General features: G+C 48.4%; 1 protein-coding gene across 4 annotated transcripts in view; it reads left to right on the forward strand.

The window, feature by feature from the left end:
- The window catches only part of TSC22D3 (TSC22 domain family member 3), a 63,413-nt gene extending 46,906 nt beyond the window's left edge, over positions 1-16,507 (forward strand). For 2 of the 4 annotated variants that reach the window (XM_007992511.3, XM_007992507.3), the window contains exons 3-4: positions 13,765-13,816; positions 14,966-16,507. In XM_007992511.3, the coding sequence (XP_007990702.1) occupies positions 13,765-13,816; positions 14,966-15,196 (283 nt within the window). In that variant the 3' untranslated portion in view covers positions 15,197-16,507. Of the gene's footprint in view, positions 1-12,645; positions 13,021-13,193; positions 13,389-13,764; positions 13,817-14,965 lie in introns of those variants that run through there. The other 2 variants (XM_007992509.3, XM_007992512.3) reach the window with 2 other exon arrangements.
- Positions 16,508-21,043: the final 4,536 nt, after the last annotated feature.

The following is a 21,043-nucleotide window of genomic DNA, read 5'->3' on the forward strand; positions in this document are numbered from 1 at the left end:
GGCCCCGGGGGTGGAGGGGGGGATGCCCAGCCCCACTCCCCTGCCTCCCTCTATCGGCCCAGCTCTACCTAGTGTCAGGCAATTGGCTATCACCTGGTCAAACTAGAGGGAGCTCCAGGGCTGAGGTTTTTCCAGAGTTTTACAACGGCAAGAAGGAGTGGTGATGAGGGGCAAGGGCTTCCCTCGCCAGCTCTAGTGTCAGTATTGTGTCTGCTGCCAGGGCTGACTGGTGCACAGGCTGAGAAGGCCACTGCCAGCAGAAAGTGGCAGAAAATGGTCAAAGAAAGCTCCTTCAGCGTCCTGCCCTTCTGCCTGGAATTTCTCCCACTAGACTCATTCCTTTGGGTTCACAGCAGGCTCTTGGTAAAAAGAAATTACCCCAGGGATTAAGAATCCATCAACCCCCAGCAGCCACAGACTCTTCTGGGGGTTTATTTCTCAGCTATGCCACCATATAAATGAGGCAGTAGAGCTGGAGGAGGATGCGCCCGGGGAGGATGTTTTGATGAGCAAGCAAACGGGGTCTCCCAGGCAGGGAGCGCTGAAGATTAACATCCCTAATATGCTCAAGGCAGCCTTGCTGCTCCTCACGACATCTTCATAACAACTTGCTTTCATTTACCAAGAACAGAAGGAGAAAACAATCTCCTTTGCCCTAAACTCTACTACTCTTAAAGCTGCCCACTCAGAGGCAGTTTGGTTTCTTGCCAGTGAGTCTTCAATATTTGGCCACATTTGCCTGTCCCCTGAAATCCCAAGGCCACCAGATAACCAGGACCCATTGTGATGCCCCACCCTAGGCAGCACCCCACCAGTCTATACTTAGCCAGCCTGGGTTACTTCTCCCAGAAGCCCCTCCCACTATTCTGATCAAGCTGAGGCAGGTCATCACATCCCTTCCCTGAGAAAAACTAAACAATTCCCCTTCTGAGAAAGACTTTCCATTTTAACAGGGCACCTCAAGACTTCAAACCCAAGGGTGACATTAATGGTGAGAATTTCCTTTATCTTAGTGAGTATCAGGGTATTTTTAGTCCAGATGGTTTCTGTCCTCCCCCCACTCCCGTCATTCCAGCTATATGGCTGCCACTCACTCAGAGCGTCAGGCCTGCTAGCCCTAAATCCCTCTTTGATATTGGTGCCAGCTGAGACTTGGCCACCCTGCTCCTGGGCTTTATCACCCTCTACTGCTCACTGTGGGTGACCTGTTCCCAACCGACCCAGCCCCTTTAGCTAAAGATGGAAACTGACCAAAGTCCTAGCATTAGTGGAGAACCAGGAGCACACACATGGGTGAATTATCCCTTTTACTTAAGTGGTTGAGCCGTGCTTCCAGGTCATTAGCGGCCAGTTACTAAATTAAACTATGTTTGGGTTTCCCAAGTATGTTTGATTTTCACAGGTCTTTTGTGTTTGTAACTGCACAGTTTCTCTCAAACAATGATTGTCCCCAAATTAAAGTGTTAACAGAAGACTAATTCATGAATGTGCCCATAGTTCTCCACGAGGCCATTAGCAAAGTCCTAACACATAGACAATCTTTTTTTTTTTTTTTTTTTTTCTTACTAAGCATGTATTTACTGCATTTGTACTGCGTGCCAGGCACCGGTCCAAGCCTTGGGTGTACAGTAGTAAATAAGATAAGCCCCTGCCCTCACAAGGTTTATATTCTAGTGTAGAAAGCCAATCAGTGCTCACCTGAGACCTTGCATGACCCATTTTCAGTCGTAGTCTTGTCTGACTGTGCCTTCAGTACTGCTAGAAAGAATAGAGGTCTTACTGATTACTGATTGTTTGTACTACCAAAGTGGTTCTTGGGGTCAAAACGTTGTGCAAGTTAGAAGTTCTACATACAGGGAAACATTGCTAGGACCTTCAGGAGAATAATTTAAATATGGACTCCATTTTAACAACAACTTCTTGAACTACCCCCTCCCCATAGCAGTATATGTGAAACCATGAGAACAAACATTGAAACCAGACAGAAGGTTAGAAAGATGAATTTGAAACAGTGTTAAAAGGGCTGCTCACTTGGGGAGCCATTTTGCCAGCGGTGTTTGGGAACCAGAGTTTTTACTTTTCATAGAGTTTGTCACGTTCTTGTAGCCCTTTTTTTTCACTCTCCAAAGAGCTCAGTTATGCTTCCTACAGGGTGTCCATAAAGTCCATAGGTAAATATTTATAAAGTCATCAAAGACATCTTTGATCTGTAAAAAAGTAAAATAAAATTATATATTTATGTTTCCAGACATTAGGGTATCCGTAAAACACGCATACCTTGTGTGGCATTACTCCCATTTCAGGGATGCGGGTCTAGCAGCATAGAGAGTTTAGAGGTCTTCCATGAAGGCTCCAGCTGGCTAGTGGCCAAGGTGGAAAAAAAACTCCGACCTTCGGACATATTTTCTTCCCACTTGAACAAGTTCATTTAAAATGGGAGCTAAAGTGATGTTTCCTGGGGCATAACTCCCTTCACAAATGCATCAGGGGAGTCCCTCTCAATTTTTCATCTCATTACTGTCTGTCTGAGAGCTCAGTACCAGCTCTGTAGGCCAAACCCATCATTGCAGCAGCCTATCGTTGGAGAGAAATCACCCAGTGACCTGACAGATGCCTTCTGGGTCATCTCCCAATCATGCTCAGTGCCCGGTGCCCCAAGATGTCCAAGGAGTATCTGTGAAACTCTTGTCCTCTCAACTGCTGAGCTAGTAACTGTCTATACTTGGCTGTTCCTCGGTTTCCATATTTACTTTAGCTCTTCTGCAACTCTGTCAACAAACTCCATGGTATTATTAGTTTTAGCAAATAACAGGATGTCAGAACTGTTGACCAGGATTCGTTAGTTTGCTGTTAGAGCTCTATCCCTAGGACATAGGGGCTAGTGTTCCCCTTATTTTTTAAGTTGTATGAGCTTTGGCAAGAAGTCTTCTTGGTCAGGCCCACCGTACTCTGGTATCTATAGGTCTTTAAGGTTGCTCGTGCCACAAAGGCCCCACCCACAGAGACCCGGGCACTTCTGTCTTTGCTTGGTGGTACAAAGACATCTGTAGAGTAGATTTAAAAAAAGAAGAAAGAAAGAAAGAAAAGAAATCAATGCTAATACTTTGAACTTTCCATTTTTGTGCTTTATTTTTACGATCTTGTTGTGGGCTTAAAAGCTGCCTGTCCTTGGTAAGGTGGCTTCAATGCTTAACATTCATACTGTCGGCAAGTGCCAGGGATTGGTATTTTAGGTTGGCACTAAGAATTTCCAGGTTTTTGACCCTAAATATCTTTTTCTTTCAACTCCACCCCCAACACAGAATGTCTCAAGGAGGAAGAGAAGAGGTTAAAAGGGTCACTCTGTTGCTGGCAGGCAACCAGGAAGTCTAGGCCTTGGGGAGAAGCATAGCTTTTGTTTATTTAAGCCCAAAACCTAGCAAACAATGTAAATTAAACATAAAAATAAAATAAAATAAAATAAAATAAGGCCAAAAGACAGGCCGGATGCATACCACAGAGAACAGTAAATTCCTCTCCTGCTACCCCTTGGAGAGGGGAGTCAGTGAGCGGGGGAGATGGCCTTGTTGCCAGGGAGGGGCTCACAAGCAATGGGATTGGGTAAGGATGGTAGGCAGGGGTGAGTTCCAGGCTTGGATCAGGGTGGGGACAGGCATGTTTGCAGAGATCCTGGCAAGACTTTATAGTCAGCCCCAGCAGGTTCTTGAGGGGGGAATGAGTCACACCCCTTTCACCTGGGAATTGACCCAGGTTTGACCGGGCAGTGACAGCCACAGGGCTGGAGAAGAACTGCTTCCTGTAGAAGGGAGGTTGGGCCAGTTCATTGACCAAACTATGCTGTTAGAGAAAAATCAGCCCCTTCCCCTTCTCTATGCTGGGTTCTCTCTTTCCCACAACGATGCCCATCCCTCCCCTGCCGCATGTCCCTGACCTGCCAGGCTGAGAGTTTTCACTGACCACTGTGAAGTGTCTTAAAAGGCATCTGTTCCTCTTAACAGGCAGGCAAAAATTGCCAAAGATTTGGATATAAATCAGAGCATGTTCAGGATCATCTCTCTAATAGTAGCTCTCACTCACATTCTGGTCAAACTTTCAGGAGTGAGAGAAAGAAAGGGCAGAACAGACAGCAGGTCTAGAATATGCCAAGCCTCGTCTGAATGTGTCACATGAAGTGGGTCTCAGTGCCCCTGGCACCATAGGGGCTCTTCAGATAGATCCTTTCTTGACTCTTACCTTTATGCCAGCAGTTCCTAAAAGCAGTTCCATGGACTAGTGTCAAAAGAGCTGCATCCAAAACACCTGAGAAATACCCTTCTCCTGCCCCACACCTATTCCACTAGACATGCTAGGGCTGCAGCCCAGGATGCCTGCATTTTCCACAATCTCCCTTAGGCCCACTGCAGCCCACCATCAAGGTTTACCTGCTGTGTGTCCAATTGTCTGCTGACACTGATTGGTCACTGACTACTCTGTTGAAAGTAATACTATAATTTAGTTCATATTCAAGTATTTGAACTGATAGTGGCTGAACGTGGCACCTTCCCAGGGCTTTTTGCATTGGAAAAGAAGCTGTTCTCATTCCTCAAAGTATAAACGAAGAACTCCAGGAGAGATCATTGGAACCCAAAGGCATGATTCTCATGATGGCATTTGTAAGGACCACAGTAGCGGTCTGGAAAACAGCTGACTGAGAGGGATATTTTTTTTTTTCTCACCGCCCTTCAGATCACACTTCTCAGGTCACAGAGGGCCTGTATGCCAGGACTGGCTCTAGTTAGAACTGTCCTCAAGAGGAGCCTGTGGGAATCATTTCTTAGGCGTCCATATGATTGATTGTGCACAAATGGTACTTGTTTTTATTTCTCCTTCATTTAAAAGAGCCCATTATAATGCATGATTGACGTCTTTGAAAACTGTGCTTCTGGCAGTGCCAGGACTTCCTGTTCACAGTATGCAGTGTGAGGCTTCAAATTGGTTCCCCCTGTGTCCACCTGAATACCACCTCAAGCTTCCCCTAAGACCCTGTCACCTGTCACCCTTGCACAGCACACAGCTAGCTCTGGATGTCAGAGAGCGCAGAGGCCATGACTTTTGACATTCTGGCATGGTCTAGAGTGTCCTACCTTGCTATCTTGCTATGTCTTATGGCCTTACTACCCCTTTGGGGTCATGGGGAAGGTGAAAACTTCGGGGAAGGGGGGCAGATGCCCCTCTCTGCCTGGCTGTCTGTGAATTATTAGACTGTGTGAAAGGCTGGAGAGGGTGTTTGCACAAATGCGTGTGCTTCCGTGCTACTCTTTCTTCCTGAGAAGTTGTGTGTATTCCTTGTCAGTGATTCTCAAACCAGGCCAGGAGACCTTCCTTAAGTCCTTCCAACACTCCTTTGAGATTCCTGGTGCTGTTCCCATGGTTGGGGGGCCCTCCCCAGGGAGAAGTTGGCCCTGTTTCTCCTTTTCTTTCTGTTCTTGCAGTAGTGTGCCCCCTGCCTCCTGCCACTGCTCCCACCCCAGCTAGGCTGCCTTCTATCCATCCTGGAAGGTGGGAGGCAGTGGGTGGTGATGGCTGGAGAGCCAGAGGCCCTTTGCAATCTGCAGAACCCCTCTTCACATGTGATAGAGTCCCACAACTGAGAATCAAGGAGCTACCTCAAATGAGCTCATGGTGAATAGCTCTGCTGTGAGGTAAGCAAGGGCCCTAGGAGGCATCATAGCCAAGGAACTAAAGAGCCCAGCATTATTAACCATCCTTTTGTTCCCTAGAGAACCTGTGCCCTTCAAAGGTCACCCATTCTATAGTGGGGCCCACAATGGAGACAGGTGCTCCTGCCCTCTTCATAGGCCCCTCGTCTGCTGCACCCCCATCCCCAACAAGATCCTCCTGGTTGCTGTCTTCCAAGCATTGCCAATAGCCTCCAAGTCCTCCACATGCTACTCAAAGTAACCCTGGCAACTGCCAGAGAAAATGGCTTGGAATTTCGGCTCTTGGAACTGTTCCACAGAGCAGAGTGGATGGAGAGAGGCCTTGCCAGTGTCCCGCTGGCCTGGATAGACTGGTGAAGGGCTGGTGCAGACGCATAAAAGTGGAGAGTGGCCATAGTCTTGCTGCTTTCTTTCCCAGCCCCTGGGAAGGCTGCAGGACACTGGGATTTCCAGAGGATGGGCTGTGACGAGGGAGCCTGTTTGTCTACCTGAAGATGCTTGCCGGTCTGTAGGAGAGGGCAAGGAACCTTAGCACTTGCCTGTGAAAGAGGTGGGACAAGTGTAAGGCTGAGAGGAGCTGGTCAAAGGACAAAGATCAAGAAGTTGGCAGGGAGAGGTGAGCCCACGCTAAGCAAAGACCCCCGTCTTGGAAGAAAGGGACTGGCAACTCAGAAAGCAAATACTTGTGCCTTGTTCCCTTGCTTTACAAAGCCTTAGGGTTAAGGAAGGGAACAAGGGTGAGAGACCTTTCCTGGCACTGTCAGCCACAATGTTAAAGGAATGGTAGATCCCACAGAAACCCCAAGTTTCGTGCTGCTGCATTATCCTATCTAGGTGGGCACCAGTTGAGGGGCACGGTGGGGAGAAGAAAAGCACGCCTCATTCTGCCCCATGATGCCCCAGATGGTAGTGGCATGGTCCTTTCCAACCCCAGGCCACCCCCCAACCCAAGCACCCCCAAGCCTGAGGCTTTTTCCTGAAGCAAACATTTCACTAAGGTCTAACCAGTAGGAGACTTCTGAATTGGCCACAGACCTAGAATATTCTGGAAAGAAGCACAATTTTGGACTTGTACTGCCAATTTACTGTTTTAAATTTCCTTGAAATGTGCCTTGCGCTTTGAATAAGCATTCAACTTTGAATTGAACTGATTTGAATTGAATTAAATGATAATGGCAACTAGTGTGGGTAGGGGAAAGGAGGACAGTGACTCCATTTACCAAGGTTAGTTTTACCAACCGCCTTTTTCAGGGATATCTATTTCCTACTTGTAGATGGACAATGGGGAGGGTGGAAAATAAGAGGAGGGCTTGGAAAAATTATGGAGGTAAATTTTCCCAGCTGCAAGGCATAAGGGGAAGGGAGACAGGCATAAATATTGACACAAGGTTCATGAAATTTAAGATCCACTGAGCTAAACTGCATTCCTGGATAAGTCGCCAATACTTCCAGTCCTGCTGACATGGCAGAACAAACCACCCCCTACCATGGTGAGCCACCAAAGTTAGGGTGACGAAGGTGATTTGACAAGAGCAGTTTTTTACTTCTCTGAGTGAGGGCAGGAGGGGTAAAATGCCTTGTTAAAACAAGGTTTGGTTGCGCCTGTCGTCCCTAGTGTCACTCAGAGATTGTTTGTGATGCTCACATGGGACCTTGAACGGGAGGAAGCTGAAAGGCACAATTCATTGCCCCTGCCATCATTCAGTGCCAGAGTTTGCCCCAAATCAATTGCTAGAACTGCTTTTCCAAGACAGTGTCCATATCTCCGCCAAGATTCTCCTTGGGCTCCCTCCCACTCGTCATCGCCTTCTGCATCTGCATCTGCATCCTCCTCCCCATTTTCCTGCCCCCGAAATTCGGAGCTCTGGGTCCTGGCCATGCAGGGCAGTTCACATGATCCACAGAGAACAAGGCACTTTCTCTTTCTCCGTCTTTCCTTCTTGCTTCCCTCCTTCTGGACTTTGGGGATTTTCCATGAAACCAAAGTAACTATGTAAGTGGCAGTGGCCTTCCTGTCTATAGTCTCCCACACTGGAGTGGAACCAGAAGGAAGAGAGAAGATAAGTGAGAAGCAAGGACAAATTAAACCATGGCATTTCAGCCTCCTTATTCCCCCAGCCTCTTCAGAAAAAGGGACAAGTAAGTAATTAGAACTAGACAGAGCTTCAGATGGAAGGGGCCCCCGGTGGAGGAGTAAGTGGGGAGGGATGTTTTTCAACCATCCCATTAACACTGTGTTAATGCTCTAGTGCTCAATATCCTTTTTGTATTTCCTTTTCCAGCTCCTAACCCAATGTTTGCTTTGTGGCTTCTCCCGCACCTCTCGAATCATGTCTTTTTCCGCTTCTCCTGACACAGGACCCTGTGTTTTGCTGGCAACACTGCCGAATCTTTGGGTGGAACATTCCCTGTAGATAATAAGGAAGACTTGCCTATAAATAGTTTCCTTCTGGCTGTGTGGTACACAGTACTTCAAGTGTGACAAAAAGGGAAGTGAGATGTTCCCCCTCATCACCACCCCCAACCTACCGCACCCACCCTGAATCTGCTGTCCAACTGCCATCAGGGCTCTGAGATCCTGCCCAGGGTTATGCCGCCCAGACTTTGCTCGGTCTCTGTTCTACTGTCCCATGGGAACCTGGCGCAGGAAGGGCTCTTGTCCTAGAGAGTCCAGTCTGGCTTTTGAAGGGGAACAGATGAGTAGGAAATGCTGAGGCACTTCTTTCAGCTCAAAGGGAATATGCTGGCTTCTAAGGCCTCCTGAAATGAAGGGAATTGGCACTGTCCTCGTTATGCCACCCTCCATCTAGAAGGTCACCCCTGAGAAAGGTAGGGTCAGCTATGTTTGTTTTGTTGGTATGTCCTATTAAAACTACAACTGAGAGCCAGCAAAGGGCCTGGCTCCTCAGTGAGGCACTGTTGCCGTATTGGCTCTGGGTTCAGCCTACATTGTGAGTTATGGGATGTCAGAAAGAGAATTTGGCAACATTTGTGAATGTTGGGGTAGCTGGGCCATTGAATGCCTAGGCAACTGTTTCCTGTTTGGGGCCCACTTCCATGGGACACAAGGACCCTGAGAGTCTCAATATTGGATCAGATCATGGATAGGTACAGCACAAATTTCCACTCACTGCAAGGTGTGGAACAGCTATTCTGGATGGAGAAATTTTCTGGTGTGCTGAGGGTTAAGCAGAAAACTCTTTGGGTTCCTCCTCCTTCCCCCACCCCCACCCTTCCTACCCACCCTTATCTCCCCTGCCCTTGTTGTTGGAAAATCTTTTTTTGTTTTTGTTTTTGGTTTTGTTTTGTTTTGTTTTGTTTTTGACGGAGTTTCACTCTTGTTGCCCAAGCTGGAGTGCAATGCCACGATCTTGGCTCACTGCAACCTCCGCCTCCCAGGTTCAAGCGATTCTTCTGCCTCAGCCTCACGAGTAGCTGAGATTACAGGTGTGCGCCACCATGCTCGGCTAATTTTTTGTATTTTTAATAGAAACAGGGTTTCACCATGTTGGCCAGGCTGGTCTCGAATTCCTAACCTGAGGTGATCCACCTGCCTCGGCCTCCCAAAGTGCTGAGATTACAGGCGTGAGTCACTGTGCCTGGCCAGAAAATCTTTCTACAGAGACATTTAAGTCCATATTCTTCCTTTAGGGAGCCAGTGGACCCTGGGATCCATTCATTCTTTCCTATTGGAGGATCATAAGGTCTCAGGGTGATCACATCTCACTCAACAGAACCAGAGATGTAGAGAGGATGAGAGCTTGTCTGAGTCTGGGATGAACCTGGGACCTCCTTTCCAAGTCTTTTTTTTTTTTTTTAAACTAAATCTTTGATATGAACTTGTTTTCTTATTGACCTCATTTTCCTAAAAGCTGAGCACAGCTGGAATAGGAGGAAAAAGGAGTTAATTAAGGGTGCCGGTGAGTGGGGCTTCAGGAACTCAAAGTTTGACTGGATTGTGATTGTGCTGCCAAGACTCCATACTTGATTTGGAATATTGTACACCCCAGGCCTACATGTTCCATTCTGGAAGCCACCCTGTTAGATTAATGTCTCCTATTTCCCAAACAGATAGCTTTCTTTGAGGATTGCTTGGCTGCCTTTTGGAATGATGTGGGTGAGCATGGCCATCTCATAAAACTCATTTGGACAGTTGGATATTGTTCCAGTCACCCATTGCAGCTCTCCTCTGCCTCACGTGTTAGAAAAGCCAAGGCTCGCAGAACTCAAAGGCAGTCTCTGGACCTCTCTAACAGTTGGGCTGCTGCTTCTCACCCTTTCTTCCTCCTTACCACTCTCTGGCACCTCCAAACCCCCTACCAACTTCCTCAACTCACTCATTCAAGCCTCTACCCATTCAACAAACCTATTCCCTGCCTCACTGATCAGTGCAGTAGGAACAAATTTGATCGCTGGGTCAGGAAGACCCTGGGCTGCAGTTCCAGCTCTGTAATTTATTACCTTTGCCGCCTTGGGCAAGGTAGCCTCTCGGACCCTTGATTTCTTCATCTGTAAAATGATAGTGACAGTGCCTATACCTTAGGGTTGGTGGTGCAGCCAGCACAGTGTCTGCCCATAGCTGATGCTATATTAATAGTAACTACAATTGTCAGTGAGTCTCAGACTCAGTTTGCTTTCATAATTGAAGTACAACTAATGAACAACTCAGACGAGATCAAGTGTGTTCAGGGAGGTATGGCCCTAGACAAATTAATGATCAATTCAAATGCAGCTTTGCTGGGAACCTTAACCCTTTTGCCTTCCCTTCCCATGCCCCCTGGATTTCTCTGCCTCTGTCTCCACATAAGGGAGTCCCTGTTGAAGGAGCTGTTTTACTTCTGTCCTGTGCCCTGTTTTCCTGGTGGTGTTTTTCCCCTGCCAGCCCAGCTTATTTCTCTGTCCCCTTTTCTTCTCATCATCTTCCTTGGAATCTTAAGGAGAGGGGAAAGCAATAGTTGAGGAAAAATTAACAAGCCAATGAAAGGTCAGCTCGGAGACTTTCTGGACCAAGAAAACTCTTATGTGGTGCGGAGGGCAGATTAATACTAATATATCAGGGAATTCTGATGCTAGTTAAGCTCCTGATTTAAGAAGTTTTTTTTCAACGAATGCTCTTGATGATCCATAAGTATAGTCTGCACTTTGTTCTGTCTACTACACTTGTCTTAGTGCAAACGCCGTGTTCAGAGAGCTTGTGTCTTAAAGTTAACGGAATGTCCTGAGATCGGGATTGTCTCCTACCTAAAGTGAGATGAAGAAAAACACCATCCCGGGCTAGTGCAGCAGATTTACTTAGTTTATTGGTCAGCACTTTGCAATATAATGGCTCTTGTACACATATTATCACCACTGGAATCCACCAATAGAGCACCACACCATAGCCAAAAATGTTGGTTGTTCAGTGGCATAACTGCCCTGGAAGCTGGGAGGAAATCAAGGCCTTCAGACTGGGCTTGTCTGGGGCCTTGGCCAGGGTGTTGGTGCCAGGCACCTGGTTAAGATAAATGTCCTGAAGCAAATAATAATTACCTTCTTTGCTGATAAGAGGCCCCAGTACTTTTCCAATAGCATGATTGCATTAGGATCTTTCTTTGGACCACAGCCTGTGGAGCACTGATTCATGGGTACTGGCCTTAACTTCATCCAAACTATTGTATATGTGGTGGAACCCAGTGTTCTCCTTTGGTCCTGGGTTTGTGTAAATAATATTCCCGGTTGCATCACCTGTCCCTGCCCCTCTTGCTCCTTCTGGTGGCAATCCTGCTTCTGTCCACCAGGTGGCCTCACTTAGGAAGGAGCGGAAGAAAAGGACCTCAAGTCTCTGGTGCTTTTGTTTTTTTTTTTCCCCCTCAGCTTGAGGCTGAATATAAAGAAAATATGTTTTAATGGAAACGTGTAACTTTTATTACGGAACAATCACCTCATCTAGTTTATGGTTTGGAGTCTGTTTTTCCCGAAGTACCCTCTAATGCTGTGCATGGCTGGGCCCATCACAGGGCAGGTGTTTTTCTGGGATTGTTTATATATATTTATACCTTTGGTTTAGAGTGTTGTCATTCACTTTTTTAAAGAAAAGTAACAAAGTTTTGTTTTTAAAAAATAGAGACACGGGATCCTGGATAATGTTTAATGTATTTTATTTGAAGAGTAGAATGTGGTAGACCAAAGAGAAAAGGGCTGGCGTCTTGTGGTCACTCCAGTGCTCACTCCCATACCCTATCTCCTCCTCACCTCCTCTGTCACCCACCTAGCTGCTCTCCCATACATGTTCACCCAATCACCTCAGCTCCCGCACACCATACATATGCATCTGTAGATTAGAGTGGACCTGTGCATGCATTACATGCATGTCACAGACCTGTACATGTGCCAGTCCACAGACAAGTACTCCCACACCTGAACATTCAGAGGAAGGGGCAAGTGGATGAGTGCTGGGGTTCAGGGCAGGTCGGCATGCCAGCTGGCTGGTGAGGGGAAAGCTGGGTTGATTAGAATGTGAATGTGCAGGTCACAAAGTATGTGTGCAGGGGAGAGACTGAGAGGGCAGTGACTGGGAAGAAGGTGAGGCGGTGATGGTGAGGGCGGGTGTCAGGGAGTATGACATAGGAGAGCATGCAAAGCCATGGGGGCATGCTGGCTGCCACCTGAAGAAGAGCTTTTCAAACTAGCGTTGTTCTCTACTGAATGCCCTCTGCCTCTTGTTAGGGTATTTGTATTTCTTACTTCTCTAGAAATCAGCTCCAGTTTGGTTTTTATCAATCTCTAGAGCCCTCTTTGGAGATGCCAGTTGGTACAAGAAAGCGCTGAACTGTTTACAGTCTCAGCCTAAGGTTCAGGGAGGGGATGTGGTTTAACTGGGCCACAAAGCCCGGTACAGGACTCATTTGCATGGCCCCTGACGCCATGTGACGCAGCCGGCTCCTCCTATATAAAGAAGCAGGAGCCAAAATATCTCCGAGTCTGGGTGGGACTGGCGGCCGTGGAGTTTGTGACACACGAGGTGACACCCCTCGAGTCACTTCCCTTCCACTCTAGCTGGAGCGCCTGCCTGGCTTTGGGTTCGTTCTGCAGCCTTCGTCCCGCTCCTAGCCTCAGGGCCGGACTCCAGCGCAGAGCCCAGCCCAGCGCAGCCTGCCAGCAGCCGCCCAGCAGCCCAGCACGGCAGGAAACCCGGCCAGAGCTCCCCAGCAGCCCGAGTCATGAACACCGAAATGTATCAGACCCCCATGGAGGTGGCGGTCTATCAGCTGCACAATTTCTCCATCTCTTTCTTCTCTTCCCTGCTTGGAGGGGATGTGGTTTCCGTTAAGCTGGACAACAGGTAACCGCTGACCCTGGAGCCTACCGAGCCGGGACGCCGGCCGGAGCTGGGCTACCAGCCCGATCTCTGAGCGAGCTGTGTGCCGCTGGTCCCCGTTCCCCGCGGTGCAGCATCCTGGGAAGGGGCGGGGGTAGGGGACGCAGGAAGGGGGGGGTCACCGCCGCTCTGGGATCCGTCGTCGAAGCGTCCCTGCGGCCGCTGCGCCGTGAAAACGAGCTGCTGCAGCCGCAGAGGCAGCCGGAGGCAGAGGGGCGGCGGGCAGGGCCGGGCAGGGCTGGGCAGGGGGCTGGCCGAGTGCCGTGCGCCGCTTGGGAGAAGGCCGGAAGCTTACCAGCCGAGAAGGAATTCCTAGCTAGCTTTAGAGCCGGGTAGGTTTGCCCGGGACCTTGTAGGCCGACGGTGGGGGACTCCCCGGGTCGCACCCCCCATTGTTTGCATATCGTCTGAGCAGGCCACGGTGGCCTGTGCGCCCCAGGACTGGCTTGCAGCTCCGATCGGTTGGAACTCGGGGCGGAACTCGGGGCGGCGGCAACAGTGCTGAGCCGGCCTCGATGAGGAGATGCAGCTTCCTGCAGGGGCTAAGGAAGGATCTGGGGACAAACTGTGCGGAACTCTGGGCCAGGGAGGCGAGAAAGAGAGAGAGAGAGGAAGAGCCAAGGCAGGTGGAGGACTTTGGCCACAACTGCCATGTACTCAGAGTAGAACCGAGTGGGTAATGGGTCGCTTTGCTTTTTGTCTTGGCAGTGCCTCCGGAGCCAGCGTGGTGGCCATAGACAACAAGATCGAACAGGCCATGGTGAGTGGCAACACTGCGTCATTCTCATCCCCTGACTTAGCTGCTGCTTATGTAACTCTGGGCAGGATTGAGGGAATGGGTGAAAAAGCCGTTAGCCAAAACCCTGAGGAAGCCGACAGCCTGCCTCCTATCCCCACTGGAGGTGGAGTCTGATTACAGTGACACTTTTTAGGGCATTTCCAGTCTTCCCTTCCCGGGCTTCCTCCTTTCTTCCTCTCTCCTCCATCTCAGGTATTTGCAGCAGGTTCTGACTCTCTTCTGGGCCTGTTGCTGGGCAGGGAGCTCAGATTCTTGCATTTGTGTGCATCGTGCAGCTGGCAAGGGGCAGAGCTCATTGGATGCAACAGCACTGCAGTGCCTCTGCAGAGCCTGGACTGGGGTCAGGAGTTGGGTGGAAACAGGAAGCGAAGCACCTCACCCCTGTCCCTCTCCTTACCAGGTAGAGGTCATACTCCAAGGAGCAGCCACAATGGCTGCAGAGGGTTAGGACTTCAGCGGTTGGGAGCCACTTAATTGTGCCCTGGAGCTTAAGGACACTTTCCCTGCCCCCACTGCAGTCATCAAATTCAGAGAGGATGCAGGAGTTCTATACCTTTCCCCAAGGCCAATGTCCTGCGTGCTAACTGGCCGGCTGCAGGACAGCTGCAATTCAATGTGCTGGGTCACATGGAGGGGAGGAGACTCCAAAATAGCCAATTTTATTCTCTTGGTTAAGATTTGTACAGCAGACAAACAGTATGGGATGCATTGCAGGTCTCCCCTTCCCCCAGATCTGGATCAGCAGCAGCAGGGGCTCATGTAAAATGGGGGACATAGCAAACCACTGGCAACCAGCAGAAGTGTCATCCCAAAGGCCCCTCAGCAGCCAGCTTTGAAAGTCATTGGAAACTTGGAGGGGAGAACCTATCTAGTTCAAAGCTGGGCTCTCAACTCCAGCGTGAGCCTAATCATGTAGCTCTCCTGAATGAGGGTTTAAGTGCTTCAGAGAAAGGTGAACGAGGAATTGGACTTGCCAGACCAGTTCACTGAGGGAAGGCTGGAGGGCCCTGGCATTAAGGACAGCACAGGCACACCAATGGCAGAGCAAAGGTGCTGCAGAGGGGCCATGATGGCTAAGGAATGGCTTTGTTATGATTCCCTCATTGGCAGGATCTGGTGAAGAATCATCTGATGTATGCTGTGAGAGAGGAGGTGGAGATCCTGAAGGAGCAGATCCGAGAGCTGGTGGAGAAGAACTCCCAGCTAGAGCGTGAGAACACCCTGTTGAAGACCCTGGCAAGCCCAGAGCAGCTGGAGAAGTTCCAGTCCTGTCTGAGCCCTGAAGAGCCAGCTCCCGAATCCCCACAAGTGCCCGAGGCTCCTGGTGGTTCTGCGGTGTAAGTGGCTCTGTCCTCGGGTGGGCAGAGCCACTAAACTTGTTTTACCTAGTTCTTTCCAGTTTGTTTTTGGCTCCCCAAGCGTCATCTCACGAGGAGAACTTTACACCTAGCATAGCTGGTGCCAAGAGATGTCCTAAGGACATGGCCACCTGGGTCCACTCCAGTGACAGACCCCCTGACAAGAGCAGGTCTCTGGAGGCTGAGTTGCATGGGGCCTAGTAACACCAAGCCAGTGAGCCTCTAATGCTACTGCGCCCTGGGGGCTCCCAGGGCCTGGGCAACTTAGCTGCAACTGGCAAAGGAGAAGGGTAATTTGAGGTGTGACACCAGTTTGCTCCAGAAAGTTTAAGGGGTCTGTTTCTCATTTCCATGGACATCTTCAACAGCTTCACCTGACAATGACTGTTCCTATGAAGAAGCCACTTGTTTTAAGCAGAGACAACCTCTCTCTTCTCCCCTGCTTCATGAAGGCAGGGGATACAGATGGGAGAGATTGAGCCAAGTCAGCCTTCTGTTGGTTAATATGGTATAATGCATGGCTTTGTGCACAGCCCAGTGTGGGATTACAGCTTTGGGATGACCGCTTACAAAGTTCTGTTTGGTTAGTATTGGCATAGTTTTTCTATATAGCCATAAATGCATATATATACCCATAGGGCTAGATCTGTATCTTAGTGTAGCGATGTATACATATACACATCCACCTACATGTTGAAGGGCCTAACCAGCCTTGGGAATATTGACTGGTCCCTTACCTCTTATGGCTAAGTCTTTGACTGTGTTCATTTACCAAGTTGACCCAGTTTGTCCTTTAGGTTAAGTAAGACTCGAGAGTAAAGGCAAGGAGAGGGGCCAGGCTCTGAATGCGGCCACGGATGCCTTGCTGCTGCAACCCTTTCCCCAGCTGTCCACTGAAACGTGAAGTCCTCTTTTGAATGCCAAACCCACCATTCACTGGTGCTGACTACATAGAATGGGGTTGAGAGAAGATCAGTTTGGGCTTCACAGTGTCATTTGAAAACGTTTTTTGTTTTGTTTTGTTTTGTTTTGTTTTGTAATTATTGTGGAAAACTTTCAAGTGAACAGAAGGATGGTGTCCTACTGTGGATGAGGGATGAACAAGGGAATGGCTTTGATCCAATGGAGCCTGGGAGGTGTGCCCAGAAAGCTTGTTTGTAGCGGGTTTTGTGAGAGTGAACGCTTTCCACTTTTTGACACCTTATCCTGATGTATGGTTCCAGGATTTGGATTTTGATTTTTCAAATGTAGCTTGAAATTTCAATAAACTTTGCTCTGTTTTTCTAAAAATAAACTTGGTGTCAGACTGAGTATAAACGGACTGGGTGGGAGAGGCCCCTCACCCAGTAGGGGCTGTTTTGCTGACCCCCTGAATATCCCTTGAGCACCCTGTCAGTGCCAGGCCTATGCTGCAGCCATGAACTCGTGTCATCTGCACAATACCCATATGAAGGACATGCTCTTTGCCCTCACTGTCTGGATAAAGAAACTGAGACTCAGTGAGTTTAAGTGACTTGCCCGAAGTCACATGACTATTATGGGAATTAGGACTCAAGCCCAGATCCTTCCTCTCTCTCCTGCTCTGCTTTCATATGAGAGCTTCGGAGTGAGTGGCAAGGTGACTCATAACACACAACCGTAGCTTGAGGGGATGATTTTGGAGAAAAGATACCCCCAGGAAGGCCCAAAAGAAACAGGCAGGGTATACATAGGAGGGAGCGAGAAGAGAGGAACCAAATCAACAGGAGTGGGCCACCTCTCTTCTGAAAACATCACCGGGGTCACTTAATGCATTCTCCTTAATACCAATCCACATGTGACACTTGGTTTGGCAAAGGAGCTAAGAAGGCCCTAGTAAGAGAAGGAGGGAGAATATATGAGGAAGCAAAACCACTCCCCTTTCCTTTGCTCTTCCCCTTACTTCCAGCCAAGGAAAGATGTCCTCAGTCCCTGCTCAAAGTTCTCAGGGACACTACTGAAAGTTCTCTCACCAAACGTACCAACCACTTGGGCAGGGCCAAGTCTAAGGCTCCTGACTCCAGATTCCTTCCTCCACCTCTCTTTGGGGTTCATTATCACCCATCACCCTTTCCCAGCTCCATGTCCCCAGCATCCAGAGTCCTAGCAGTTCTCTGATTGGTTGTTGATGAGTGCTTAGTGTCTCCTCTACCATGCCCTAACCTGAACTTCCTCTGGACTCTGAGCTGTGTTCTAAGCCCACTATGTTCCCAAGGGAAACTATCACCTCTCTTTAAGTGACTCCATTCCATCTCAGCTTCTGGTAGCATATATACCTATCCTTTTCCCACTTGAAACTGGGGAAACAGAACTCCTTGATTTTCCTGAGCCACAAACCTCAAGGTGACCAAGATGTCTTGCCCTCTGCCCCTTACATCAATCACTGCCTAAATGTAATCAAAATGACCTGCTTCTTCTTCTGTAAAGGTCATACACATTGACATTTTGTTTTTGTTTTTGTTTTTTTTTTCGTTTTTTATTTTTTATTGAGATAGGGTCTCACTCTTGTTGCCCAGGCTGGAGTGCAGTGGGGCCATCACAGCTCACTGCAGCCTCAACTCCCTGGGCTCAGATGATCCTCACCTCAGCCTCCTGAGTAGCTGGGGCTGCAGGTGTGCACCACCACTCCTGAATTTTTTTTTTTTCATTTTTAGTAGAGATGGAGGCTTCACCATGTTGCCTAGGCTGGTCTCGAGCTCCTGGAATCAAGGAACCTGCCTGCCTTGGCCCTCCAGAGTGCAGGGATTATAGGCATGAGCCACTGCACCCAGCTGACCTGTTCTTTTCTAATCACCAAAACCCTTCAGAACATTGCAAACTCCTCCTTGCTGGCCTCTCAAATCCCAGTTTCCCCACCTGCTCCCAACCTTGATATTCATAATGCCAGGTTCATTGTCTATACCTGCCAACTGGTTCATGGCATGCAGATTGTACAGCTGCTGGTACAGATACAAACTTCGAACGAGTGCATTCAAAGCCCCCTGGCAGCCATTTCTCACCCTGACCAGTTCTCCCAATCCCCACTTACTCCCAAATCCCTCCCCCTTTCAAAACTAGCTTAGAGACTTTGTGGTTATTTGGTTAATCTTCTGTAGACTTCCCACGCCAGACTTCCAGCTGAACAAGAAAAAGCAGATGAAAAAAGGAAACCTAGAAAATAGCCCAGCAACGCCCCAAACCTCTCTGGTCATCAAGCCTTTCTCTACAAGAAAGGGGAAAAAACTGGCCCCACAGTCACGTAGTGGTAAAGAGAGAACAACTTTGTTTCCTAGGCAACGCTGACTAAACAGAGACAAACACTGCAACTTCTGAGGCCACAGCAGTTACTAGGCTAGATAAGAGGAAGTTTGTAGATGTTTCTTAGTCACATACAGGAGCAGCTCTCTGTTGTTGTTTCTCCACAGAAAAGCAACTAAGGGTGGAGAAAGGCAAAAGAACACGTTGCTCCTGGCAAGGCTTCCATGGGTTTTAGGCTTCTGGGCTCAGCTGGTCCAGCTGGACCCAGAACGAGGAAAATAACAATGAGGCTTGAAGCAGTACGCATCCCCTGCCCGCATTTGCCACCTCTGCATGTGCCCTCCCATCTATTCTCTCATCTCATCCTCATGGACGCTTCCCAGCATAGCAGTAAGGATCACAAGATCACTGCTCCCTGGCCCCACTCCTGAGTACAGAACACTCTGTTTCCTGCCCTTGGAAAAACAGGCAGTTATGATTTACCTCCATTTGACAGACGAGAAAACTGAGAGCCAGAGAACTTAGTGCTACTCCCATGGCTCCCACATGTCCCATGGGGCAGTGGTTCCCAACCTTAGTGACAATAAGGGCCCTTTTTTTATGTCGAAAATACTCCCAAACCTCCCCCAACTCTATAGTACTTGAACTTTTGGTATTCACTGAGAGAGAGAAAGAGAGATACGGGTGGGCTGGGGGGAACACATAATTACAAACACTGACTGTGAGTTCAGTGGGCCTTAAAGGAATTAATTATATTCACTACAAAATCAAGGACATGGATTTGAAAACTAAAATAACAACGCATATATTAATTAGCTAAATTGAGCCATTCCACAATGCATATATATTTCAAAACATCACAAATGCATATAATTTTAGTTGTGTCTGTCAATTTAAAGAAAAAGTAGACTAGAACAGAAAGGTGGGTGATGGGTTATTTCCAGACAAGGACTGCTTAAGACACAAAGTGAGAGGCTTTCAAGCTGGGGATGGCCACAGGGGAGGGTGTTCTAGGAGGGCTCAGACAAGAAAGCTAGGGGCAGGGCCTCCGGGACCTGGAGTATCAGCAGAAGGACTCCAGAAAGACCCTAGGAAACAAGATGCATGATCCACTGTCCCTTCAGGTATTGTGAAGTTGGCTGGGTGCAGTGGCTCACGCCTGCAATCCCAGCACTTTGGGAGGCCAAGGCGGGTAGATCACCTGAGGCCAGGAGTTTGAGACAAGCCTGGCCAACATGGTGAAACCCCGTCTCTACTAAAAATACAAAATTAGCTGAGCATGGTGGCGCATGCCTTTAATCCCAGCTACTCAGGAGGCCGAGGCAGAAGAATTGCTTGAACCCAGGAGGCGGATGTTGCAGTGAGTCAAGATCATGCCATTGCATTCCAACCTGGGCAACAAGAGTGAAACTCCATCTCAAAAAAAAAAAAAAAAAAAAGGTATTGCGAAGTTGCCCTCACAACGTCAATCCTATTTATTCTGGAAAATCTTGCTTTCAAATCTCAGCCCCTCTCCTCCTACTTGGTTAGAAATTAATGGACATAATTACAGCTTTGTAGACAGCCCAGTTCCTCAGGTTATCTCATGTACAGGAGCTTGTTGAAACCCAAACACTTAATACTTAACCGCCTCCACAAGATCAAGCAAGGTTTAACAGAGAACTCCATCGGTTAGCTATTCCAAGAAGACATGGGTTCCAGAAAGGAGCTGGCTGGAAGAGGAGGTGATCATACTAATTACTAATAGTAGGTAACACTTTACATGGCACTTACTTTATGCTAGAAACTGTCATAAGACTTTTTACGTCTGTTGACTCTTAATCCTGTCCACAGACATAAGAGGTATGCCCTATTGAGATCACCATTCTACACATGAGAACATGAAAACACTACGGCACAGAGAGGTTCAGCAACTTGCCTAAAGTCATACAGCTGGTGAATGGCAAAGCCCACAATGGGGGAAGGCAAGATTAATGAGAAGCAGGATAGAGAATCTGAACAGTTTTCATAATTCCTCCAACGTAATCAGAAGTGTTACAGGGCTCATTGTGGGAAGGGTGAGGTAGAAGAAAGACCACCCCAAACTAGCAGAGGGACTAACATAAGGAAAATAAATGACTAATGAGCACGGGAGGGGTGGCAGTGAACAGAGAAGAAGGTAAGCGGGAGGGTGGGAGGCTCACTTGGCTGGCTTCCAGCCAAGTGACTTTAGATAGAATCTAAGAGGTCTCAGGGAGCCATGGTAGGCTTCCGAGCAGAGAAGTGATGTGATGCAAAAGATATTTGTAGAAGATGGGTCCTGGCAGCTGGAGAGGCTAGAATAGGGAAAGGCTAGTGACGGGCCAGCTGTTGCTGTAATCCAGGTGTGAGGTGATGAGGGCCAGCCGGGGCAAGGATAGGGGTAGTAGAAGGAAGAGGAAGGGACAAAACCGAGAGACACTGAGAGGCACTATTTCTCCAAGTGCAGTCTGCAGTCCACTCACATCAGGTTTGTTAGGAAGTTTAAAATGTAGATTCCATGCCCCACCCCTACACCAAAGAGGTGGGTAGGACTTGGGAATTGATAACTCTAACA

This window comes from Chlorocebus sabaeus, chromosome X, assembly GCF_047675955.1.
Source record: "Chlorocebus sabaeus isolate Y175 chromosome X, mChlSab1.0.hap1, whole genome shotgun sequence".
Taxonomy (NCBI): Eukaryota; Metazoa; Chordata; class Mammalia; order Primates; family Cercopithecidae; genus Chlorocebus; species Chlorocebus sabaeus.